The sequence below is a fragment of the Ornithorhynchus anatinus genome, chromosome 19, assembly GCF_004115215.2.
Source record: "Ornithorhynchus anatinus isolate Pmale09 chromosome 19, mOrnAna1.pri.v4, whole genome shotgun sequence".
Taxonomy (NCBI): Eukaryota; Metazoa; Chordata; class Mammalia; order Monotremata; family Ornithorhynchidae; genus Ornithorhynchus; species Ornithorhynchus anatinus.
The window spans coordinates 4,835,658-4,861,802 of record NC_041746.1 but is presented as its reverse complement, the minus strand read 5'-3'; the positions used below and the strand labels follow the sequence as shown (position 1 = coordinate 4,861,802).

The 26,145-nt window shown below is 41.7% G+C and overlaps 2 protein-coding genes across 5 annotated transcripts in view; both read left to right on the top strand.

The window, feature by feature from the left end:
• AHCTF1 (AT-hook containing transcription factor 1) overlaps positions 1-2,720 on the top strand; it is a 55,286-nt gene extending 52,566 nt beyond the window's left edge. For 2 of the 4 annotated variants that reach the window (XM_029047245.2, XM_029047248.2), the window contains 3 exons: positions 1,130-1,263; positions 1,828-1,925; positions 2,249-2,720. In XM_029047245.2, the coding sequence (XP_028903078.1) occupies positions 1,130-1,263; positions 1,828-1,925; positions 2,249-2,441 (425 nt within the window). In that variant the 3' untranslated portion in view covers positions 2,442-2,720. Of the gene's footprint in view, positions 1-219; positions 1,091-1,129; positions 1,264-1,827; positions 1,926-2,248 lie in introns of those variants that run through there. The other 2 variants (XM_029047246.2, XM_029047247.2) reach the window with 2 other exon arrangements.
• A 3,964-nt stretch (positions 2,721-6,684) lies between these two features.
• LOC100082588 (kinesin-like protein KIF28P) overlaps positions 6,685-26,145 on the top strand; it is a gene marked incomplete at its 5' end in the record, with an annotated part of 42,150 nt that continues 22,689 nt past the window's right edge. The window contains 17 exons of the mRNA XM_039914858.1: positions 6,685-6,894; positions 7,937-8,137; positions 9,329-9,364; positions 9,996-10,040; positions 12,716-12,870; positions 14,163-14,274; positions 14,920-14,987; positions 15,228-15,298; positions 15,836-16,057; positions 17,198-17,319; positions 17,493-17,583; positions 18,489-18,543; positions 18,784-18,907; positions 20,175-20,319; positions 21,611-21,723; positions 22,666-22,773; positions 24,485-24,784. Of these exons, the coding sequence (XP_039770792.1) occupies positions 6,685-6,894; positions 7,937-8,137; positions 9,329-9,364; positions 9,996-10,040; positions 12,716-12,870; positions 14,163-14,274; positions 14,920-14,987; positions 15,228-15,298; positions 15,836-16,057; positions 17,198-17,319; positions 17,493-17,583; positions 18,489-18,543; positions 18,784-18,907; positions 20,175-20,319; positions 21,611-21,723; positions 22,666-22,773; positions 24,485-24,784 (2,178 nt within the window). The remainder of the gene's footprint in view (positions 6,895-7,936; positions 8,138-9,328; positions 9,365-9,995; positions 10,041-12,715; positions 12,871-14,162; positions 14,275-14,919; positions 14,988-15,227; positions 15,299-15,835; positions 16,058-17,197; positions 17,320-17,492; positions 17,584-18,488; positions 18,544-18,783; positions 18,908-20,174; positions 20,320-21,610; positions 21,724-22,665; positions 22,774-24,484; positions 24,785-26,145) is intronic.

The following is a 26,145-nucleotide window of genomic DNA, read 5'->3' as shown; positions in this document are numbered from 1 at the left end:
TGGTATTTATTGAGTGCTTACTGTGTGCAGAGCACTGTTGGGAAAGTACAGTTAGAGTTGTAGGCATGATCCATCCCCTTGAGGAGCTTAGAGTTTAGTGAGGAACCTGCAGCTCCAGGTGCTGCTACTTTGGGAATTATTGGGAGGGAATACTGGGTTCATGAAGTTAGGACCAAGTTGGAACCTTGTCCAGAAACACTTGATCTTCTGTATTAACAGGGCTGGAAGATCCAGGAATGGAAAAATCAGGAGCACAAGTGAATGGGCACAAAGCAAGTCTGATTTCTGGAGAGGGTGGCAAGAAGGAGTTCAGGCATGATGGCAATCTGGAGGCCTTAAATGCAGATGGTTCGCCTAAATTAGTGTTTCCTGTAATGAGCAAATATCTCATTTTATGAATTCCAGTGTATCACTGGGGAAACCATGGCCAAGCGTAATGTTTTATTCAAGTTATGTATGTGTGGAAATCATCACACCTAGAGTGTTTAATATATTTTGACTAGCCAGAAATAAGTTGTTTTGGAATCACCCAAGCCAAATAAGTTTCCCTGATTAATAACTTTGTTAGAGAAGACCTTTTCAGTAAAGATCTGCACGGAATTTTGTTTAATAAAAAGTGGATTATATACAAAGGCAAGAATTTAAGTTGCTTCATATGATTTCATTCTTCAAATCCTAATGCTGCTAAATATTTAGAGTTTATGAGGGTTTCTTAAGATATTTTTCCTTTTGCATGACTTTTAAATTTTCATTTTCTTTATGGTGATTTTGCTTGCATTTAGTTTGTGTCTGGGAATTTGAATGCCCAATTTTTGATGCTGTTTTACTTTTGTGGTTCACCTGAAAATAGAAGCTCTGCAACTGTGTCCATGGGGCTTGCAGTATAGTCAAGAATTTGCTTACTTAGGCATGTAAGTAAATGCCTTGCTAAAAAAAAGTTTAGTCTTTCATTTTGGTGATTTAAAAATTAAAATTACAGAAGCAAATCATCTTGACACAAAATATGTTTTTGGGAATTAGGCATCTTCATAAAGTCTATGAACAACTCTGATGTTCACATTTTGGTTCCAACTTTTGCTTTCCTACTTTGCATTGCAAACATAATTGTACATTTCTGTGCATTTTGTAGCTAAAAAAATAGACACACCTGTACAGCTGAAGGAACTAGCTTCAGATTTATCTTCTCAGTTTGTCTTCTCACCTCCTACTTTGAGGACCAGACGGAAAAATGTATCCAGTATATCACGGATTGTAAGTGAATTGGTAAGGTGTTTGTTTTTTTTTTCTGAGTTGAACCATATTACATTTCTAAGTAAATTCTCCTCAGGCTATGTTTTTTAAAATGAAAGAAGCACTAAACCGTCTCTCTTGCTCCCCACCTTTACTCCCAGTAGTAGGCAGTTTAGTTGGTGCATTAACTATTATAGGCCACTAGGGGGCCATCACAGTTGCTCAATTTTATACAGCGACGAGCATAATTTTGGTATTCCTTAAGTACTTACTGTGTGCCCGGCACTGAGGTTAGGTATAGTGTAAGTAGATCAGACGTAGTCCCTGTCCGACATTGGACATACTATCTTAAGTAGGAGGCAGAAAAGGAAATTCAGTCTCCATTTTAAATGTGAGTAAACTGAGGATCAGAGACACTAAGGGATTTACCCAAGGTCGTTTAGGCTCCTAGTGGCCCGAAAAAGTGAAGTCGTCTCAAAGTGATTGACTTTAATGGAGTAAATTTAAGGACTGGGATTGTCGGGTCTAGCTGAGGCTTCGTGGTGTTCAGGTTCTGAATCATCCAAAGGGTGATATGCTTTGTGTTTTGTATTATAGGAGTTACCAATTAAAGAGGATGAGCTCAAATCAATAGAAACTGTGGAGAAACAAAAAGTAAAGAGAATCAGGACTACAAAGACTAAACAAGCCAACAAGTATGTAATTTCCCTTTAATTTGCCCTCATTTTCCCAAATTACTGATATACTTATGAGAGAATATTCATTTGTTCATAGTTGCATTTATACTTGGATTGGTTCTCATTTTTGATCCGTTGATGAATACTGTATAAGAAATTGCATCTTGCTGTACCTCGTAGCACCAAAAAGCATTAAAGAAGATAACATTAATTCATCGGCTGAATGTTCAGCATTACATGTAACATGGTTTTAATCAACAGACTTTATTCAATGTCCATTATATGCAGAACACTCTGCTAAATGTTGGCATGATAATCTTACTGATTTTTGTCTGTTTCAGGGCCACAGAAAAGGAAAGTTCTTGGTCACCCCCGCCTGTGGAGATCAAATTTATCTCTCCCTTTGCAAGTCCAGTTGATGGAACAAAAAGCAAACCACGGAAGACTACAGAAGCCTCAGAAAAAGTTCCTGGAAGGAACAGAAAAAAACTGTCTTATTTTCCAAAGCCAGTTGTGCGAAGGAAGATGATGTAACTTTTTTAAAAAAACTTTTAATGTTCACCACTGTTTGTAAAGTCATCAGAATTGTGTGGATTATCAAAAATCATCTAATTTGGAAGAGAATAATTTATATAAATTATTGTAAATTTTCATAAACAAATGGTCTTCAATAAGTAAAGTAACTCCATGTGGAGTATGATTTCTTCAGTCACAGGCAGTTTTTTCTATTTTATATTAAGACTTCATACATTTATATAATATGTAAATATGGCTTATTTTAGGAATGTTAAATAAAGTGTATACTTCACAATATTCTCATTTACTCTTAGATTTTTCAGGTGGCCTTCATTCAGTCATATTTATTGAGCGCTTACTCTGTGCAGAGCACTGTACTAAGCTCTTGGGAGAGTACAGTACAACAGTAAACAGACACATTCCCTGCCCTCAAGGAGCTTACAGTCTGGAGATGTATATGGTTTCAGGCTTTAGGGTGTATGAGGGTTACTGCCTGATTAAACTCATTCAGTTGTATTTATTGAGCACTTATTGTGTGCAGAGCACTGTACTAAGCACTTGAGAGAGTACAATACAACAATAAATAGACACGTTCAATGCCCACAACGAACTCACAGTCTAGATGATTTGCTTACAGGTGGAAAGTCACTCAACCAGTGATATTGGTACATTTTTCAAAAAGATGTTCTATTTTTATAAATTATACAACAACTTATGCCTTTGCTTCTTGTCAATGACTATTTTAATCAATTTTTTTCCCCAGGTTTGTTTTTTTTTTAGGGCAACTAAATGTGGTTTTGTAACCCAGACAGACTTACCCATTTTAATCCTCTTCTCTTAGCCCAGAAAATCATGACTTGATTTCATAGTTGTTGGGGGGACTAAAAAATTTAGTTGGAATCTCACAGACTCTCCAGTCCAGTACTGCTGCATCTATCATTGGTTGACAGAGGGACAGGCTGCCAAACGGTATCCTCCCCTGGCATGGGAAGTAGCTGTTTGCTTTTTAAAAACCAATGACGGGGGTTTGGATAATTGTAGCTGAGCCTAGAAAAGAAAAGGTTGCCTGAAGTAGAAAAGTGAAATTCATCATTGGTAAACAAAGTGTAATTGTAGAATGGCTTCAAAATAATTTATAGCAGGTAAGCTGATAGTTCCTAATGAATGAGAGTGTTAAATAATTGATTATGCACAAGTAAACTACCCAAGTGCTAAAACCTGGGTAGTCTACCAAGAGCAGGTCTACTTGCCATAGCCCTCTCTCTAAATTCTTTCAGAAGAAAGAAAAATCAAGAAGCATGCCCAGTGGGGACAGTGTGAAGGTGGCCGTACGGGTTCGACCCTTCAGTCAGGTTAGTGACACCTGGCATAATTTGGGAGCTCAGCATAATGTGGACTTTGCATCCTTTCGTCACGGTTTGATGATGCTTGATCGTTTATGAAATAGTTTTCCTGAAATGAATATTCTAGCTTATTCCATTGACTGTAACTTCAGTAATTATGTTTTCAGTTTCCTGCTTTTAAATAAGAAACTGATCAGATCTGTGATGTGCAAAAGAAATGCATTCTTGTTTCTAAACAAAAATGAATTGTTTAAAAAAAAAAAGATTCTAGAACATAAGAACCAGTTTCCGGAAGTAGTTAGTGAATAAAATTATAGTGAAGGAATTATTGATGCCTTAAAGGGATAAACGTGGTTACACCTCCAAGTGGTAAAGATGTTTGGTGAAAGGTTTGAGTCAATGCTCTTAGGAAACCTTACTGGCTTATGAGTAAAACTGAATGTCTCAATATAATGGCTGCTTAGCACACTCTGGATTTTAAATGTATTATTCAATACATCAAGTACTTTTTCACAGGTAAAGAATCAGATTGGTTCAAAAATTAGAATTATTCTATCGAACAATTAATGGTATGTATTGAACACTTAATGTCTGCAGGGAAATGTAGTAAGCCCTTAGGAGAGTACAATAGTATTAATACACACAGTCCCTGCCCTCAAGGAGCTTATTATCGGGGGGGAACAGACTTTAAATTGCATTACAGATGGGGAAGCAGCAGAGAATAAGGATATAGACATAAGTGCCCCATAGGGTGAGGTGAATATTAAAGTGCTTAGGGGATACAGACCCAACTGAATAGATGACATAGAACAGGAGAATAGGATGGGGAAGAGATACTTTATTTAGGCTAGGTTTCCTGAAGGAGATGCAGCTTGTAGTAAGGCTCTGAAGATATTGATGAAAATAATAATAATGTTGGTATTTGTTAAGCGCTTACTATGTGCGGAACACTGTTCTAAGCGCTGGGAGAGATATAGAGTGATCGGGTTGTCCCATGTGAGGCTCACAGTCTTACTCCAACATTTTACAGATGTGGTCACTGAGGCCCAGAGAAGTTAAGTGACTTGCCCACAGTCACACAGCTGACAAGCTGGAATTTGAACCCATGACTCTGGCTCCCAAGCTGGGGCTCTTTCCACTGAGCCACGCTGCTGATAGTTTGTATCTGAATGACAATATTAATTGATCATCTATAGACAAACTGCTTGGGTAACACCATAGAACCTCCAAATTGGGTAGCCTTCTATGTGACTCTGGAACTAATTTGTCTATGATTTATGGGACATTAGCTACTACCTAGCCCGAAAGGAATACTGCTCGTTCTGTCTTCATTTTTAAAATTAGGAGAAAATGAAGAATAAGAAATTGCCTTAGGGAAATGCTATTCTTGGATATGCCATATAACACTGATCTAAGTCTAGAATTTACTCTCACTTGGAGAAGCAAGTGTTAGTTTTGCCTTCTTGGGCATTCTTTTTTCTGTTTCTGTTTATTCTTTATAACATCCTTAACCTCCTATAATATATAGTTGCCTTTTATGCTTAAAGAAACTGCTACTGACAGGAAAGTTCACCTATGGATCTGAAAGGGCCAATATGGAATCTGCAGTCTCTACCATACCCTAAAAAAAGGTTCCTTGTTTTGCTGTCATGGTAGTTGTTTGCGGCACCTGTTGCTCCTTTTTGCCTCCTGGTCTCACGATTCGTATGAAGTTAGCGCTTTCTTGATTGCAGTGGGCCCCACTGGTCTACCTGTGGCAGCTGACTCCCAGATACAGCATCATCTGGGATTTTGTTGTACTGTTCTTAAAACATTCCCTGGTCCATTCAGTTGCTCAATTTCAGTCCACTATACAGCAGCCATTTGGATCTCCCTCTGAGTTCATTTTCCTCAATTTTCTCAGTGCAGGAGTGTGGAAATGTACACAGCATCGCAGACATCAAAGTCTGAGAACAAGGCTGTGACCTATTAGAGCTGTCATGCAATTTGATTTTTGAGTATCACCATGTGGGACTCTGGTGAAACTGCTCCAGAAATCAGATGTGGCATTTGTGGGGAGTCCAGGTCTCACAAAGGTAGAGAAGGGTGGAAAAACTATGTTTATTGTTATATTGTACTCTTCCAAGCATTTAGTACAGTGCTCTGATTATGGTAAGTACTTAATGAATATGATTGACTGCCTGACTGACACTAGAGCTAGAAAGATCTTTAGGTCAGTCAGTCAGATCCTAGTGCTATGCTGCAGCCGCAGTCTAACAAAAGATATGCTGACCTTCTTGATTCAGTCTTCTGATTACTTGCCTGAAATGGCAATTTCAATCAGTATATTCTCTAGAGAACAGAACTGTATCGTGGTGTTGAGCTCAACAATCCCAGTATAGGCTTTAGGTTGTGGGCATGGTTCCCCAGGTGCAGTCTGAACAATTACCTCTGTTTTCTTTAGACATCATTCCACAATGATGCTCAAAGCCTTAGTTGGAAGAGTTCCCCAGAGGGGAACATTCTGGCATCTGCCTCTCTCGTTGCATCCTCCAGCATGGTTGCAAAGAATAAATTGAACAGGTGTGGGTTCCCAGTCCATTCTGCTTTACCCTATTGAAGATAGATCTTAGAGTAAAGACCAGAGGGAAGCCATGATACGTTGTATTCCTAGTCTGAGAAGTTGGTATCAAAGGGACACTTAATAGCATCTGTAGTGAGTAAAAGTGCCCTCTGACAGAGCTGGTGTAACTCTCTAGGTTTTTGAAATTAATTTTATAAACTTAATGATCCCTTTACTAAAGAGAGAAATTATTTTGAATTTTGTTGTTTTAAGTGGCTTCACTAGCATTAACTCATCCTAGCATTCAGCTACAACTTCATTTCATTTTTAATGTATTAACTCTGACAGAATTTGTATGGGTGTCTTGTAATCCTAATTTGCAATTTGGCTACAGAGAGAGAAGGCTGCAGGGAGCAGGTGTGTAATTTCAATGCACTCCAGCACCACCACCATCCGTGACCCAAGGAACCCAGAACACGTGAAGACATTTACTTTTGATCTAGCCTATTGGTCTCACAGTGGTTTTCAGAAGGACAAAGATGGTTTCCTTATGTCCACTGGTTCTAATAGTGCCTATGCAGACCAGGTAAAAACCATTGAAAGGAAAATTTCATTGTGCTCTTTGGTCTGGGTGAGATGACATAAGGAATCAATCAATAGTACTGTCTCAGTGCTTCTCTGCACAGAGCACTGAACTAGGTACAATAGAAAATTGGTTGATAATACAATTCCTGTCCAGAAGCTTACAATGTAGAAGGCGAGAAAGAAACAGAAATAGGTTACAAATAAGAGGAAGCAAGAATATTTGAAGATCGGATGTGAGCATAAGGGCTGCCAGTGGTGGAAAGAGGCCTGCCCTGACAAAGCCCTCATTTCCACTTCTCCCACTCCCTTTTGCGTTGTCCTTGAACTTGGATTTGTAACCCTACATTTGCATTCTTCCCTCAACCCTATAGCACTTAAGTACATACCCATAATTTGTTTATATTAATGTCTGTCTCCCCCTCTAAACTATAAGCTCATTGTGGGCAGGGAACGTGTCTACCAGTTCTGTTATATTGTACTCTCCCAAGCGCTTAGTACAGTACTCTGCTCACTGTACGCAGTAAATACTGACAGACTGGCTGAAAGTTGTGTCAATTGTTCCAGATCATTGGACATAGCTTAGTAACAATGTAGTCAGGATTTCCAGACTTCATTATGTAACTTAATCAGTAGTCTGTATTGCGTAGTTTGTGCAGAATTCATTCTCACCCGTGGCAGCAGATGGAAAAAAAATCTGATTCGCTTGTGTCTAGTGAATATATTCACTCAGCACAGAGTGAAATATATTCCAGTTAATGCTTCCATGTTGTTCTGCCAGTTCCAGCATACCTGAACTAGGCACTTAGCATTTTGTGATTTTTAGAAAACTAGATATGAATTTGATCTCAAAACATTTTCTTACAAAGCTGTATCATTGTCAGTGATGCAGAGCACCTAGTGTATGCAGAATGCTGGCATTTGGGAGAGTACACTGGAAGCAAAAGACATATTCCCTGCCCTCAAGGGGCTTGCAGTCCAGTGGATCAGTTAGCCATGTCTTTGTGTTCCTCTGAGCAGAATCAAATAAATGCTCTTCATTGCAGAGGGACATATTTCGTGACCTGGGCCAAGGAGTTTTGGATAACGCCTGGCAAGGTTACAACGCCACTATCCTAGCCTATGGCCAAACTGGCTCAGGGAAAAGCTATTCCATGATTGGTTGTGGTGCAAACAGGGGCATAATCCCAAATGTGTGTGAAGAACTCTTTAAAGCAATTCAAACCCAGGAGGAAAATCAGTATCAGGTATGTTCTGTTTCAATGGTGGTCCCAGGGGGATCTAGGGTTGCTTGTAGAGGGAGGTTTGGGAAGGATTTTGAGTTGCAAAAATGAAGCTGTGATGATCATGTATATTTAGAGTTAAATTAATCATCAGAACCAAAGTGAGACTTCTTGATTGCAGAATAATGAAGCCGTTAATAAGAAGCTGGATTTTTCCGCTGATGTAAATTTGGTCTATTTTGGTAAGAAAAATTTCAGCAGTGACACTGGCATGTAGGGAGTGTCCATAAAGTATGAAGAACACAGTGCTTTCTTGATAGGCTCCCTACACAGTCTTCTGTGCCCTCTCCACTCTCTCTTCCCTTCTGTTTTGTTTATAGGTTAAAGTGTCTCTGCATTTCTAAATAAACTGGGCTTCTAACGTGCATTAAAGCCAGGTAATGCCATTGGAAAGGACAAGGAAGAGGCAGGACGACCCTTGTAGATGGGTTCTTGGTACAAAACTTTGTTTATTCCAAGTTGTGTCAAAGCAGTTTGTATTTCTGCCTCGCTATTTTGTATGCTCTACTCAATAAATACTCTTGGTTATTATTAATGTTAAGCACTTATGTACCAAGCACTGTACTAAGCACTGGTGAAGATACAAGATAATCAGATACCACACAGAGCTCATAGTATGAGTCAAAGGGAAAACTGGAATCCCCATTTTGCAGATGAGGGAACTGAGGCACAGAGAAGTGATTTGCCCGAGGTCACACAGCAGATAAATGGCAGAGCAGTGCTTAGAACCTGGGTCCTCTGACTCCCAGATCTTTGTGCTTACCACTAAGCCATGCTGCTTCCCTACCTACACCTTCTCCAAGCTGCAGGGTAGAAAGAGATCTGGGGCATTCATCACAAAGACTCAAAGTGCAGTAGAGGGATTCAGACTTTTGCATGTGAACTTTTCATGTCTGCATTGATGTCTTCCCAAAGGGCCTGTTGATGAACATCAAGGCAGATGTTGACAAAGGAAGGGAAATACAGAACACAGAATCATTTATAGCTGAGATAGACAGTAGGCGTAAAATCCAGAAACCTTTAGGCCGAGAGCAGGGAACAGTTTGAAGACAGGTTGTATTATTTATGAGTCACATTTTTCTTAAAGTAACTAGGGTTTCATGGCTAATTGTTTCCAAAGAGATAACTTGCTTGCTTTATGTTTTTCCTTGGCAGGTGACTTTCAGTATGTTGGAAATTTACAATGAACAGGTAAAATTTATTCCGTTTTCCTACAGCATAAAAAGGGTTTAGAAATGAGTGAGGGTGTCCTGTATGCAACTCTAAGAATTTTTTGAGGGAGTCAGGCAAATTCTAGAAGAAATGTTCATGAGTAAATGCATCATAGTGCTACACCTCAAAAAAGTTTGCCACATGTATTCATTTCCTGACTTAGAGTTTGGTGCTTCTATTTTTCATTCAAATTTCTATTTGAATCCTTAATATATCCTGGAATAGCAATACTTCAATTGTATATAATGAATAAAGTGCAAAGCACTTTCACATTATTTATTTTATTTTTGTCCTCAAAACATCCTTGTGAGTCAGGGAAAGGCTGGCATCATCCTCATTTTGCAAATGAGGAAATTGGCCCAGAGAGGTTAAATGACTTGCCCAAAGTCACACAGCAGGCTGTGGGACTAGATTGTAGGCTATAAGCTCCTTATGATACTAACTCTCTTATGATATACTCCCCCAGGTGCTTAGCACAATGTTCTGCCCAAAGTAAGTGCTCAATAAATACTGTTGATTGTCAGATCCCAGGTCCTCTGGCTCCAAGACCCGCATGTTTCCACTGTGCTGTCTGCCGTGAACCTTGAACGTTTCCTCTTTTTTTCCCCAGGTCATCGATTTGCTGTCTAAAACAAAGAAGCCCGGTGGGCTCAAGGTAAGAGAAGATCAACAGCAGGGTTTTTATGTGGATGGCTTGAGTCTAGTGCCTTGTGACAGCTACGCTCAAATAGAGAGGCTGATGGAACAAGGGACCAAAGTCAGAACCACGGCTTCCACCGGCATGAACCCCACCAGCAGCCGATCCCATATGGTCATCACCATTCAGTTCAAACAGGTCTGTTGGGCCTTGCTTATCGAACTGGCAGGCCTCAGAGTGCAAGAGTGTTTGTCTTGGCATGAACTGAACAGTGAAATATTGACTGACCATCTCATGTGGTCAGCTTACTCTCGCCCCTTCAAAGCCTTATTGAAGGCACATCACCAAGAGGCCTTCCCAGATTAAACCCCACTTTTCCTCATTTCCCACTCCCTTCTGCATCACCTCAACTTGCTCCCTATGCACTTCCTCCCTCCCAGCCCCACAGTACTTATGTACATATCTGCAATTGTATTTATTTTTTTGATGTCTGTCTCCCCCGCCTCTAGACTGTAAGCTCTTTGTGGGCAGGAAGTGTTACCATTTATTATCGTACACTCTCAAGCACTTAATACAGTGCTCTCCAAACAGTAAGCGCTCAATAAATATGATTGAATGAATGAGTTAATTTGTTGAGCACTTACTGTGTGCAAAGCGCTGTACTAAGCGCTTGGAAGTAGAGCCAATCCCTGTCTTCAAGGTGCTTATAACCAAGCAAGTAGGGGACACTTTGCAAGACATAGATGATGTCCCTGGTGTTTTGCCTAGGGGGATGGGGAAGAGAGGAAATTCTTTTTTCTCTTACTTACTAGAAGTAACCAACTGATCATACATGTTCTGTGGGAGACAGGCCTTGGGGAGGTAGTGTGAACATCAGAGTTCCTCTGAGTGTTTCTGAATGTATCTAACTCTCCAAACTTCTCCTACATGTATTTTGTGTCAAGGTAACTTGCTTCAGTGATTTTTGTTTTCATTTTTAAATCACTAAAATTAAAGAATGAACTTTTTTCTAGAAAGGCATTTACTTACATGTCAAGGTAAGAAAATTCTGACGTACATTCCAAGCTCCATGAACACAGTTGCAGAGTTTCTATTTTCAGTTGAACTATAGGTGAACACCAGAAGTAAAACCACAAGTCAAAAATTGGGCATTCAAATTCCCAGAAAGAAACCAAATGCAAGCAAAATGATCATAAAGAAAATTTAAATTTACAGTTATATAAAAGTATTGATTGATTCATTCAATAGTATTTATTGAGCGCTTACTATGTGCAGAGCACTGTACTAAGCGCTTGGAATGAACAAGTCGGCAACAGATAGAGACAGTCCCTGCCGTTTGACGGACTTACAGTCTAATCGGGGGAGATGGACAGACAAGAACAATGGCAATAAATAGAGTCAAGGGGAAGAACATCTCGTAAAAACAATGGCAACTAAATAGAATGAAGGCGATGTACATTTCATTAACAAAATAAATAGGGTAATGGACATATATACAGTTGAGCGGACGAGTACAGTGCTGAGGGGATGGGAAGGGAGAGAGGGAGGAGCGGAAGGAAAGGGGGAAAAGAGGGTTTAGCTGCGGAGAGGTGAGGGGGGGTGGTAGAGGGAGTAGAGGGAGAAGAGGAGCTCAGTCTGGGAAGGCCTCTTGGAGGAGGTGAGTTTTAAATAGGGTTTTGAAGAGGGGAAGAGAATCAGTTTGGCGGAGGTGAGTAGAACTATGTACTATGAAACCTTCACAAATTCTTAGTATATAGCAGTATTGGCATTTGAAGAGAGAAATCTTAAATGTATCTTAAATTCTTGCCTTTGTAGAAAGCCCACTTTTTTTATTAAATAAAATTCCCTAATCAACTTTACTGAAAAGGACTTCTCAAACAAGGCTATTAGCCAGGAAAACTTCTTTGGCTTTGGTGATTCCAAAGCAAGTTATTTCTGGCTAGTCAAAATACACTAAACAGTCTTGGCGTGATGATTCCCTAGCCTATATACCTGAATAAAATACTATACTTTGCCATTTGTTCTTGGATATATGTTTTGTAGACTCCACACAGAAAAGCAGAGTGACCCACTGGAATGAACATGGGCCTGGGAGTCAGAGGACTTGAGTTCTTATCCCAGGTCTGCCACTTGCCTGCTGTGTGACCTGGGCAGATCACTTAACAACTCTGGGCTTCAGTTTCCTCAACTGTAAAATGGGGATAATAATGCCTGCCTTTCCTTGCCTCACAGATGTTTTGAGGTCAAAAACAAGGCAAATAATATGAAAGTGTTTTGGGAATAAAGGCATTATATAAATTAAATTCAAGGTATTGCTATAAAATGCTTTTCCCTCCTACATAGACTGAGCCCCGGGTAGGACAGGGATGGTGTCCGATCTGAATATATTGTATGTACCCTAGCCCTTAATGCAGTGTTTGGCGCATAGTAAGTGCTTAACAATTATCACCACCATTACCCATAAAAAAATCTAGAAAAAACTGGAAATTCAAACAAATGCTGGAAAGTGGCATGGAGAGTTAGAAGATGCAGTGGAATAACTTTCAATTGGTCTTGTATCATTATGAAAGTGATGAAGTCTGAAATTGAAGGCACTGTTGTTTTACCATTTTCTCTGAGTACCATATAGAAGAATCATTCTTTTTGTGAGGGCTTCAATGCTAACCCCATAACCAATGTTTTGTCTCTTCTAGGTGTTTCTTGAGGGAGATCTCACCAAGCAATCCAGTATAAACTTGGTGGATTTAGCTGGTAGTGAAAGGCAGAAGTCCTCAGGATCAGATGGAGACAGGCTGAGGGAAGGGACCCGGGTTAACCTCAGTTTAACCACATTAGGAAATGTCATCAGGTATGAGGGCTCATTGTACCTTGAACTCAATTCAAACTTGTCTGTCCATTCCAGAAAATCTACAGAATTGCTTCCTAGCAATTTCTGTGATCTCCCATGACTTTCTTTTAAATTATGATAATAATAATAATTAGTAATAGCAATAATGGTATTTGTTAAAGCACTTATAATGTGCCAGGAACTATACTAAATGGCGGGGTATATACAAGATAATTGGTTGGACACAGTCCCTGTCCCACCTGGGGCTCACAGGCTTAATCCCCATTTTACAAATGAAGAAACTGAGGTACAGAGAAATGACTTGCCCGAGATCCCACAGCAGACACGTGGCAGAGCTGGGATTAGATCCCAGATCATCTGACTCTCAGGGCTGTGCATTTTTAGTAGGCCAAGCTGTTTCTCACTTCTTTTGTTTTTTCCACTCCTGGTGAAATCTTTGGTCCATTCCCAAAGCCAAGGAAGCTGCTTGCTCAACTGCAACTGCATGTTTGTGTGAATATGTGTTTGTGTGTGTATAGGTGCACTCACAGGCAAAGATGCTGCTGTTGACAGTGAGGGGTTTACCTGGGGTGTATGGGTGAGTAAGAGAGGCTGAAAATGCAACTTTTGTAAAATATTTCTCCACCTTCAAAAAAGCATTTATAAACTGGAGGAGTAATGTGGCCTGGGGAAAGAGCACAGGCTTGGGAGTTAGAAGGAGCTGGGTTCTAACCCCTGTGTTCTAACCCCTGCTTTGCCATTTTCTGCTCTGTGACCTTGGACAAGTAACTTAACTTCTCTGTGTCTAGTTACCTCATCTGTATAATGGGGATTAAGACTGTGAGCCCCATGTGGGACATGGACTATGTCCAACCTTATTAGCTTGTTTCTGCCCCAGTGCTTAGTCTAGTACCTGGCACATAGTAAGCACTTAACAAATACCATTTAAAAAAAAACAATTAGGAGGGACTCTAGCATTACACGCCAAATAAAGGACCCCATCGCTGAAGAAAAGTGGAGAATCGGTACAACTATGGATTTTTCTGTAAAATTCATAGAGAAACTTTGTCTCAAGTGTGCTGTTAATTGTCCCAGTCCTCCCACTTCGGCTCTGGAGTTGCACTCATTGAGGGGACTCAAGTATATGATAGTATTTGTGTCATTTTTTGGGGGTGTGTGGGGGAAAAAGCCTGTACATACTGGATAGCCACCCCAATTGTAAATTTCTGCTCATTCCCAGGGAGAGAAGGGGGGACACCTTATTGAGCTACAGCGAGGGTTTTTACTTTCTCTCTCTGGGTGTGTGTTTCCAGCGCCCTTGCAGCCGTGGCTGTGGGGAAGAGGATGCTCCATATCCCTTACCGAGACTCCATCTTGACCAAGCTGCTCCAGCCAGCACTTGGGGGGAACAGCAGAACTGTTATGGTAAAGTGACTTCATCATCCTCAATATTCTGAGCTCAAACTCTCAATTTCAAACTATTACCTTTGGTATAAGATTACAGAGAGGTACTGCATGTTTGAATCATCTTACAGCTTCAGCAATAGTGGCACACATGCCTGGCCTCTGCCTTGGGTAGCTAGATCCTGGACCTCTAGTTCATCCTCCCTTTCTATCTCAGCCGCTATATAGCTGTAATTTATTTTATTTTTCTACTTATATTAATGTCTGTCACCCCCTCTAGCGTGTGAACTCGTGGTGGGCAGGAATGTGTCTGTTGTTATATTGTACTCTCCTGTTATATTTATACTTATACTCTTACTGTTATATTTACTCAGTAAATATGATTGAATGAGTGAACTGCTGACCTGCTTGGATCCTGCACTCCTCTTTCACCTTCTCTGATCCTCATTCTTATACTCCTCAAGGGCTAATCTGGCCATGCAGACCCAAAAGGGCCTGGAGACAGGAAAATCGTGAGAGAGAAACCAGCAGAGTGTGTCCCCCTCCCCTCCCAACCCCAACCCAGGGTTGAGAGAGGAAGGGAATCAGGGAGGGGTTCCGTACATGTGGCAGCTCGAAGATGAGCCCCTGAATGCTGTGGAAGGCTTGAAATGAATGCATTTGCAGATTGCAGCTATCAGTCCTGCTGATATTTGTTATGAAGAGACTTTGTCAACTTTAAGATACGCTGAAAGGTAATTCCATGTTTCATTCCATTACTCTGTCTTAATGATTCTGCCACCCTTTGGTTCCAGGGCGGGTTGTCTCGAGGCCAGGGACCTCTGCCAGGCCATATTTGGATGGGTAAGAAGGGCACTACCTCAGGGTGACGCTTTCATCATAACATGGAACATCTGGCAATTATCAGAGGATGCTTTGTCATAGGCCAAAAAAAAATAATTAGTTCAGAAACCCCTTTCAATCTGTCCTCTCAGCGGTAACTATAGGCTACCTGCTGAGTGCATAGCTCTGGGCTTGTCTGCACATCCAAGTAAATCTTCTGCAGGTGCAGTTGAGTTCAGGTGTAAAATACAGTCACTTCTACCCTGACCTCCCAAGCAGGTTTGTTAAAGTGTTTCTCATAGCCTGCCTGAGAAGCACTCATGAACAGTACTGCTTTCCATCTCTTCATCCAACCTCTTACATTTAGGTTAAGCCTTTCATACTGAGTGTTCAATAAATTCGATTGAATGAATGAGACCATAGTTCAAAGAGGACACCTGGTCTGTGACAGTCAACATCTTTGCCAGTTTTTGCCAAGCCTTGAGCACTGAGGAGAATTTAAGTGGTTTTGTTTGTAGCAAATGCTTCTGAGGATTGTGGACACGTTTGGAAATTTGTTGAGGCCATGGAGTCAGAAATAGTGGGCTAGATACAGATTTTCCACATAGAAGCCATTTTTCCCTGTGTAGGCTGCACACCAAAATTATTCCCATTACTCTTAGTTCTTCAACTCCGGCTTAATTTTGGGAAGTTTGATGTATACTTATGCTTGCAAAGCCCAGTGGGAAACAGATTTCTGATTAGATGCTTTTTCTCACAGAAACTGTTTCTAAGTCAGTACTTTCAGTGCCCAGGATTTACCATCTGTTTTGTATTTCTTCTATATTTGCTTGGGAAAGAACCAAAAAGATCAAGAACAAGGCAGTGGTGAATACCAGTCCCACAGAGAAACTTATAAAGGAGTTGAAGGCAGAAAACAATCAACTCTTGTTCAAGCTTGCTGGACTCGGGAATTCAGGGAAACGAGTAGCAGATAAAACAAGTATGTACTGTGATGCAAACTGATGTCTAAAGGCGAGTGGCCAAGGGAAATAGATGTTGGAACTGCTTTGTTCAGGACTGAGAGAAGAAGGGCAGCTTGGGGCTCTGAATTAAGACTGTGGGTAAAGCTGTCACCTGCAGACAGAATCAATGCATTCAGTCCAAGTCTTCAGAAGGGAAATGATTCAGGTAATTCAGGTCCCAAAGCCCATCATTACTATTTTTTTTTACCAGAATTATTGAGGTAATTGCCCAATCCACCACTTCATTGCTGCTCAGATCATTCTGGTTTTCACACCTTTCCAAGCAGGCCCCTCTGCCTTTTTCCATAGCAAATTCAAAAATGCTCCAACACCTTAAACTATGTCTACACTAGCAAACTTTCCAAATATTTCAGACCCCAAAAACCCCACAAGCAGTTGTTAGGTAATAGATATTAATGGATAGTTTTTAGCCTAATTGGCTGGATAGTTAGTTGTGTCTCATTGCTTATTTCATCTCCACTAGAAACCTGGGCCCAGAATGCCATTAGTCAGACATTACGCCTCCTGATTCTGCCCTGCTTCAGAGGGGCCAGTCTGGTCCTCGTTGGCATCCACTCAAGCCTTCAGGATCAGGCCACCTTTTCTGAAGTTGCCTGCTTGTTGCAGAGCACTTCATCCTTCAAGGGCACCAAGGAAATAGCCTCAACTAGATATTGGCAAATCTCTGGCCTTTTAATAACTTGGAAAAGTTGCATGACACAGTCAAGACTGAACTGAGTTGCTCACTAGCATTTACAGTCAGAGTTGAGCAGGGACTTCGGAACATAAAAACTAGCACAAAAACACACTTGTGAATCTCCCTTAATTGCGACCCATACAGAGGACTGTCATTTAGGGTAGAGCCTCTAGATGATCCAGAAAAGTCTGAATTCATAAGCAGATAGAACATTTTCCTGTGCATCTCCTGCCTGTCTGCTCAAGGGCTACTTCAGGATGACATTTTAAAAATTCTTGCTTTGAAAGGGCAGGGTTTTCCCTGCCTTCTTGCATTGTGAATGTGCTTGAAATGAGAATTGGGTGATTTTATGTGTTGGTTTTTCTATGCCAAGTTGCTTGGATGGGCACCTGTTGCTGATATGATTCCCTCCTCCCTCCAGAGGAGCTGGCATCCTTGCTGGCAGAGAACCAATTGCGGATTCAGGCGATTCAGATGACCTGGGAGTATCAGCTGGAGGAGGCCCGGAAGGAGTGGAAAGAGCAGTGTGCTGCAATCAGTCAGGTGAATGTTCTGCAGAGCTCCCCTCCTCTCCCTTCCGCTCATTTGGAGCTCTCCCAGTGTTGGGCTTGCATGTCTGGGAGGCCGAGAGACCCTGGATTGGGCTGCTAGAGTTATTGTAGCAGTAGTTTTCATTATGATAATGCTAACTCCTACCTTTCTCCAAACTTCTTCAGGAGCAGCGAATGGTGAAGTCCTTCCCTTACCTTCTGAATGTGAATGAGGACCCGCAGCTCACCGGAGTTCTCAAGCACTTCATCCAGGATGGTATGCAACCTTTCTTTGGTAGTCTAAAAGTTTATGCAAGCCCTCCTTCCCAGCCCCTTCCCTCCTTTCAATTGCCCAACCCACAATCTTGGTACTCTTGAGTCTTTTTTTTGTGTGTTTTCTCATGTCTTTCATACCTCATATTTGGGTTATGGAGACAAGTGCCCCATCAGTGTTTCCTCAATAATCTCTATTCCCTCACCTTGCATTTTAGTGGTAACTAAGAATAGTACCCTCATATTTTACTCTTTTTCTCATTTAAAGGTACTTTTGGGTGGTTGCCATTTCACATACCTGCTAGAGAGCTGTGGCTAGTCTTTACCCTGTTTTGGCTAACTGGGGGAGCAGATGTACTTGGGCACACAGAAGAGGCAGAAACTGTGCCTTCTTCCTCATTCTCTCATGCCCCAAATGGAGGAGCTTGGAGCAGTCATCGCTGTCCCCTGGCACGTTTGCCAGAGGGTGGCCTGCTAAGCCAAGTGTGCTGAATGTTGGCTCAGGTGTGATGGGAGCTGCATGTTCCTCACTTTCTAGCCATTCTGGGACCCCCCTGCTGCTCTCCCTTCCCACCTGGGAGAAAGGTCACAGAAAGGAGTCCCAGGGGGAGTGTGGCACCCTTGGCAGCAATCCTGCTTGGAACTCAGGAGGCCTGGGAGAAGCATCCAGAGGTTGCTCTTCTCGGGCTACCCTGCCCCTTCTCCCCAGCCCTTACTCCCAAATAGAGGTGCCACAGCCCAGGCTTCCAGGAACAGAATGTTGGACTTTTCAGGAACTGATCATAAAGGCAAGGTCAGATCCAAAGAGAAGGGTGCTTTCTCTTAAGACACATGTTTTTTTATTAATCGTTAATTGCAATCCACATCCTAAGTCCCTTAGAAAAATATAAATGCTTGTACATTTTTCAGGTTCATGTGATGTTGGCCAGGCTGCATCCAATGCTATATCCCTTCGAGGCTTGGGGTAGGTTTGCATGAAACAGTATCTTTATTCCCCATTACTCCTAGGCTTGGAAGGGTCACCCTCTGATCCCTCCTTCAGGTAAAACGATGCTTGCCTAACCCAGACAAAAGGGAATCTAACCCCGCATCTGTCCTGGTTTTAAAATCCTCTAGCATGGTCTTTTTCAATGACAAATGTTAGACAACTCCATCTTTGGGGCAGGGAGAGGTTTGCATGCATTTAACAATTTTGTCCTTCCAGTATTTCTGACAAACATGCTACGTTTACTAATGTGGCTGGGAAAGTGACGGTGGTCCCACGTGGCAAGGGCAGGGTGGTTGTGAACGGCGTGCTGATTGTTTTGGAAACGAAGCTGCAGCATCTGGTAAGCCGTCCTGGGACCAGGAAGCCTCAAACAGAACCATGATTGCCATAAGGAAACTCCCGAGATCTTCTCAGCCTAATACAGATGAGGGCTGACCTGGATTAGTAGGAGCAACACTTAGGAAATAAGCCTCCCTGACTCTGCCCTGCTGCACAGGGGCCAGACTGTGAGCCTGTTGTTAGGCAGGGATTGTCTCTATTTGTTGCCAAATTGTACTTTCCAAGCCCTTAGTACAGTGCTCTGCCCACAGTAAATAAATAAATATGATTGAATGAATGAATTTCAGATCCCTTAAAGGGTTTTCTAGAGGTGGCCTTTACTGTTGTGCTGTGTTGGAGGGGGTTCCAACCTCTGGGTTAAGGATTCCCCAGCCCAACATGACTAGAGTTGGAGTAGTATTAGCTTAGCCTCCTCCCTCTCTTTCAAGCCTGTCATCCAGTCTCCGGTGTGTCACCAATATTTCCAGGATCTACCCTTTCCTCTCTGACCAAATAACCACCCTGCTGGTCCAGGCCCATGTCCTATCCTGGCTTGACTGTTACATAAGCCTCCTCACTGGTCTCCCTGCCTCCAGTCTCTCTCCTCTTCAGTCCATTCTTCACTCTGCTGCCTAGATAATTTTACTAAAACATTCTGCACACATCCCTCCACTCCCCATTCTTCTCTGAACCATGCAGAACCTCCTCCGGTAGGCTTTACGACCTTGTCAGCTCTCTTCTCCCTATTTTTCCATTCTTTTCTCCCACTACAATCTGGCTTGTTCTCTTCATTTCTCACATACCAACTTATTCACTATGCCTCATTCCTGTCTCTCCTGCCACCAATCACCTGCTTGTGTCCTTCCCTCCACCTGGAATTCATTTCCCCGTCCAATTTGAAAGCACCTGTTCTCGCCATTTTCAAAGCCCTCCTGAAATCATATCTCCAGGATTTTCTTATATCCTCTTTTCTGCTTCTCCAGGCTTCTGTGCCATGTAAGCATTTAAATACCACCACTTGTAGCACTTCTGAACATATTTTTTTATTCTCATTTGCCATAAACACTTATGTACATATCCTCTTTTCCTTCTTCCTCCTATCTATAATTCATTTTAATGTCTGTCTCCCCTGCTAGATTGTACGGTCTTTGAGGGCAAGAATCCTGTCTATGCTATTATACTCTTCCAAATGTCTAGTACAGTGCTCTGCATGCAATAGTTATCCAGTAAATACCACTGAAAGAAAAAGGAAGCGCATGACTCTGTCTAAATTTAGCATCTGTCCTTAGGACCGTATCATTTTGGGATCCACTAGTGCCTATCTCTACATTGGATTTCCTTCAGAACGAGGAAGTGAAGACTTGACACCGTTTGATTACGACTTTTTCCAGTCTGAGTTGGCAGCAGCAGAGGGGGTCAGTATGGACCAGCTGGGTGAGTGTTCACTAAGTCCACAGGCATCCTGCTTTCAGTCTAACAGTCTGATCTTCTCTTGGTAAATCCCACTACAGAATCTCCTTTCTTTCTTTTGTTCCTCCTCTTCCCTTTCTCAGTCTACATATGATTGTTCTTTTGGGTGGAATTAGGGAGGGCTCCAGCAACAAGTACACCCGGATATTAAGAGAGTGTAAACAAATCCCCAGGAATGGATAAGGACCAAGATTTTGGGATTTGGGGAAGGTTTGCATCACCAGTATGGGTTTTTGTCTCTGCTGAATTGCAGTGAAAACCCTGCCATACCTCCACCAAGAACATGTACAGACTTGGGATGCCCTAGATGTCAGCCTTCAATCAGGGATCGTTTCCTTATAAGCTGCTGCCCTGCCCAGCCCCCTAGCCCAAATGGAGTGTCTCCCCTTTGTTTCTTTTCTTTACCCATTCACCCGACCCAGCACATCTCCTCCCTGTTTGCTGCCTCTCTTCCTCCATTTCTAAAATAAGAGAAACCATAGGCTCTGCCAGCCTCCCAGAGACAATCAGTGATTCTGAGAAGCTTAACTGAGCTGAGAGCTATTCTCAGACCTCTACAGAATAGATTACCATTCTTTTGGGGGAAAAAAAAGCATGGCTTGAAAGAATGCTGCAAGCTAACTCTGGTTTCTGGCAAGAAGCAGGGGTGCAGGGGAAGTTCCCACTTCCATTTGCTCAAAATTTCTCTTGTACGAGCCTAGGTAGAATGAGTGTAATATTCTGTGGTGAAGGCAGGCCTGGACAGAGACAGTTGAAATCTGCAGATCAACCACTTATCAAGCAATCCTTTCTCCCCCATCAAACCTTTTTAAATCAACGAAATTGACTTGATTTGTGTTTTACTTTCTTTCCTTTTCTTTATGCATCCATTTCCATAATCAAAAACAGTATAAATTGAGCACCTTCTGTGTCCAGAGCACTGTGTGAGGCACTGGGAAACCTATCACAGAAGGAAGAGAAGCTTACAACATCTGGTGGAACTGTTAATAAACAGTGAAATGGCCAAAGGCTCAGTATCAAGGGTGGGCTGGGGAGGAGAAGCAAGGGGCCTCCTGGGGCTGGAGGGAGCAAATTGTTCGATGCTAGATAATTCCATGTGGTGCCAAGGTAATGTTGTAGGTAAACAGAGTCATCGCCTCAGCTAGAGCCTGAAATGTGCTTGTTATTTTGCTCAAATATCTTGCACAGCACTGTATTTCTGAAAAATACTTTGTGACTCTACCGCTAATTTAAATTTTGGTTTATTCCCCCAAAGCTGCTACAAATGATGGTAAACCCGACCCCAGTGTCCTTGCGGTTTTCCAGGACTACATTAAATTGATGCCTTTGGTGGCAGAAGCAAATCAGATGAGTGAGGAGCTTATGAAGGTAATTTAGTACTGTCAGTTTCTTGCACCATAATTACATCCATTCTAAATACTGAAAAATAACCCAAGGGGATTTGGGAGATATGAGAAATATAAAACAATTGCAATCTAATCAAAAAACTGCAAGGACCAGCAGTAGAAAGACCTCAGAAGAGTGAAATAAAAACTAAAGTACAGTTTAAGGGGCTTCCAAGGAAGGCCAAACAGTTCAGGAAAGGAACCTTGGAACTAAATCCAGATTATGGATCAGCAGTGCTTTGGGTGCCTCAGCACTAGAAAGGGTTTCTGAACCTGCTGTGTTACTCCTGTTGCTAGAGTACTAAGTTATACCTTAAATTAAATAACCCCAAAGTCAGGCCGCACCTCACGGTAGGAGTAGGGATGATGGGGATAGCAGCGAGAAATAAGGAAATGCTGGCTGGGCTCTATCATCACTGGGTAGGGGCCTTGACCAAAGCTCTACCAAGGGCTTTCACGACAAGGCATCAGTAAGTGGAGCTTAGAGAGAAGAAAACTTGCTACAATGAGACATAGTGAAACAAAGTGTGGAGTTGATAGGCTATTGGAAGGACACATAGTGGCTGAGAAGCAAGACAGGGTTGAATGACTTCCTAATGAATCAAAGCTATCGGAACCACTAATGCTATTTAATGTCAGAAGAGTTAACATAGAATAAGGAATTCAGTATTCAGTGAGAAACCTGAAAATAGCTGGCCTACTTGGACAGATTAGGCTGTTGGGTTCCTGGCAATATGGAACAGATCTGGGCCTAGGCTGCAATACCTCATTCTCCTCTCCAAAGCCCTCCTTCACTCTTTAGCAGGATCAGACATTACAACATCTCATTTGTTAAGTGGTAGAATACATTGTGTGAGAACAAATCAATTTGCTCACTGTGGAAAAAGTAAAGATAAAATGTATAATAAAGCATTTCTTTTAGCAGGAGCTTAGATTGGAGCTGAAAGTAAAGAATTTAGCATCCTCAGATTCTAGAGGAAATGATTTGCAAAAGGAAGTTGTGGTAAAAGTGACCAATGAGAAGACTAATGAGGTAAGGTTGTACCACTAAGAGTCCATGAACCCTTTTTTCTCACTTCCTGTAATTGGAAAGAACTCTGTTAAGAGACTGTGCATTTTATTGGTCTTCTTGGGAACAGAAAATAGCTTTCCTTGGAGAGAGAAAAAAATGTAGATGAGGTGGGGTGGGAGACAGCTTGGGCTGCAGAGGTGAATCAGGGCAGGGGGAAAGGAGAGGATGAAAAGCAGGAAGACAAATACCCTATGATTCCTCCCCAAAAAAGTACCTTGAGGGCGCTGTAAATTTAGCTAAATCTTAGATGGATTGCATGTATTTTAACTTTATGGTATTTGCAAAGGGACACTGTTGTTGATTTTTCCCTAAATTTTCAATGGGGAGATGTGAAGCTTTCATTTCTGGGATCTTTTTTTTCTCCCTCTCTATTGGAATTCTTTCAGATTTCAATTTCCCTCCTGCTTAGTTCTCTGTAGGTGACAAAAATGTTACCCAGTGAGAGCTCTTTAACCATCTAGGAATGGGCACTTGTAAAATGCTTTATTTGGAAGGGTGTTTGAGAAACAAACAGTGGAAGATTACCAGAAGAATAATGCTGGCTCACAAAGTTCAGTTGCATAAGGAATGCATCTGACTGCTGAGGCCATACATAGCTTAAAGCCTTCCTTCCAGGATGCAAACCCAATAGCCAAGGGTTCATTCCCACAAGCTTTCCTGAGTTGAATGGTTGCCTGGGTTACATCACGTATATTCAGCAGAATGCAGAAGGCCAGTGTAACTGAAATTTAAAAAGGGGATTTCGAGGTGGAAATGCCGTGTTTCTACTGTACATTCATCCCAATCATTGATAACAATGTGGATAACAAACACCTTCCCACCCAGGAATTAAAAATATTTAGCTGGTTTTAATGCCCCTGAATCTGGTGAGATGGGACTGTTGGTTCTTTTGAAGTGTTCTGCCTTATAGGTTGCATCAGAAGAAATAGCCTGGTGGTGTATTCCGCTCTGTAAACCTGAGATTATTTTTAGCATCTAGTGGTTTTGCAAAATGATAGTCCTTGAGGGTTTGAAAAGTACATTGTTGGGCTATTGCAATAACTTTTAACCTAGAAAATCATTTCTAAATCATAGACAGTAAAAAGAATAAATCTTTTTCCTTCATATTGGAAGTTAATCATTTTTATAATCAGACAAAATTACTTCTTTTTGTGGCTTCTTTTTGTGAAGAATACACATCATGTTACAAAGGCAATGTCAGCTGGTTTCTTCTTGTTCTGCCCTTGGTAGTATTTATTAGTAGTATTTATTTAGTACATGCTTGGAAGATATAGAGTAACAAAGCATCATGCTCCCTGCCCCCTAGGAGTTAACAGGACAGACATTAAAAACAGTATTTAGACTGACCTTTCTGAAGACCATCTCCACCTTTTCTCTTCTTTTACTTCCTCTGAGCCTTCTTAAATTCTGTAATGGAGCCTAGACTGGACCTGCCATTCTAGAGCAGGCCTTCTCAGGGCTAAGCAGGTGAGAGAAATTCCCTCCCAGGTCCTACAAGATCAGGCTTGGCAGAGATTGCACTGACCTATACTCAGTTGGCCCTAGTTCTTGGTTCATGGAGAGCCCAGGGCTGATGATCCAGAAAAAGAATACAGGATGAATCTTAGACCCCAACAAAGGTTTGCTTAGGCAAGCAGCTAATTTCACCATTGTCTTTCCTTTTCCTATCCAGGTATGGATGTGGTCAAAAGCAAAGTTCATCAATCGGAAATTTCTAATGGAGGAAGTTTATCAGCGTTTCCTAGATGGAGAGGACCTCCAGATCACTCAAGAAAATGACCCATTCTGGGATCCAGTTGAGGCCATTCACTTAGGATCTGCTCATGTCTGGCTTCAGTCTCTTGCTTACTGTATGAAACTTGAGGAACAAACTGAACTACTGAACTCTGATGGATTGGAAGAAGCAACTATACTTGTTGATGTAATTCCATGTTCCAGAAGCGGAGAGTATGTGTATCTCTTTCCCCTCTCTTCATTCCTTTTTTGAAGCCCAGAAGAGTCCAGATACAGTGGGACTTGAGGATCCTATCAATTTCTTTGACTTGCAGTATCCCATCCATGTTTGTGGAAACTGCCTGATAAAGGGGAGCTTGAGGGTCAGAGAGACCCTCCCCAGGACAGAGACCACATGAGAAGATTTAGGCTGTGGGATGGAGAAAATAACAGTGTCATTTGATTAATCCTGGGATAGATACAAGATTATGAGATTGGACACTGTCCATTTTAGGCCCATTTTGCAGATGAGGAAACTTGAGGCTTCATGGGGTTAAATAATAATGTTGGTATTTGTTAAGCGCTTACTAGGTGCCGAGCACTGTTCTAAGCACTGGGGGAGATACAGGGTAATGAGGTTGTCTCACGTGGGGCTCATACACTTTTAATCCCCATTTTACAGATGAGGGAACTGAGGCACAGAGAAGTTAAGTGACTTGCCCACAGTCACACAGCTGACAAGTGGCAGAGCTGGGAGTCGAACTCATGACCTCTGACTCTGAAGCCCAGGCTCTTTCCACTGAGCCACGCTGCTTCTCACTCATCCAAATTCACACAGTCACCACTGGCAGAGCTGAGACTCCCACGTGGTTCTTCTGCCTCCTACTCAGTCTCTCATTCTTTTTCTTGGCCACATTAATAGGGACAAGGAGAAATCTTGGGATCCCTCACATCCTACTCCAAAAATGACTTTGCTGACCACTTAAAGATCACTGTTGTCGGGAAGGGACAGGATTAGCATGAAGCAAAAGATTATTCTGTGTACTTGCTGCTTTCTTGGTTTCTTTTTCCTCTGCCTTTTGACCCTACCCTTGGATTTTCTCCTTTCTCTCCCCCTGTTTCACTTTGCACTCTAGAGAATAGGGTCACCTTAATCTTCTGAGCAGCTTGAAGATGAGAACTTTCCCTTTAGTGCCTTTTAGGGCAAAGCCAGTTGGACCACTTATTCTAGACAGTAGGAAGGTTTCTGATACTTGGACTTTAAAAAATAATAAAATCATTATAAGAATCCTGGTGTACCTGGTTGAAGATAAACATAATCATTTTCATTTTTCTGTCAATTTATTAGTGTTTTGACACTCTTTTCCATAACCCCCAAACTGGTAGTGAGGAAATAGGAGAGTGACAAAATCAGAATTCTGGGTCCTGACTTTTGTCATGACTCTTTAGGAAATTAAAGGAAAAATATCAAGTATCATTGATCATCCTAGTGGTCAATCAACTTTGGGTAGGAAAAAGGGAAGATAATTCAGGATCTAGTTGAGGTCTTTGAAATCAAATGTCATTTTAGGAAACTTAGAGGTATCTGAAGAGCCAGGTTTATTAATGATATATTTCATA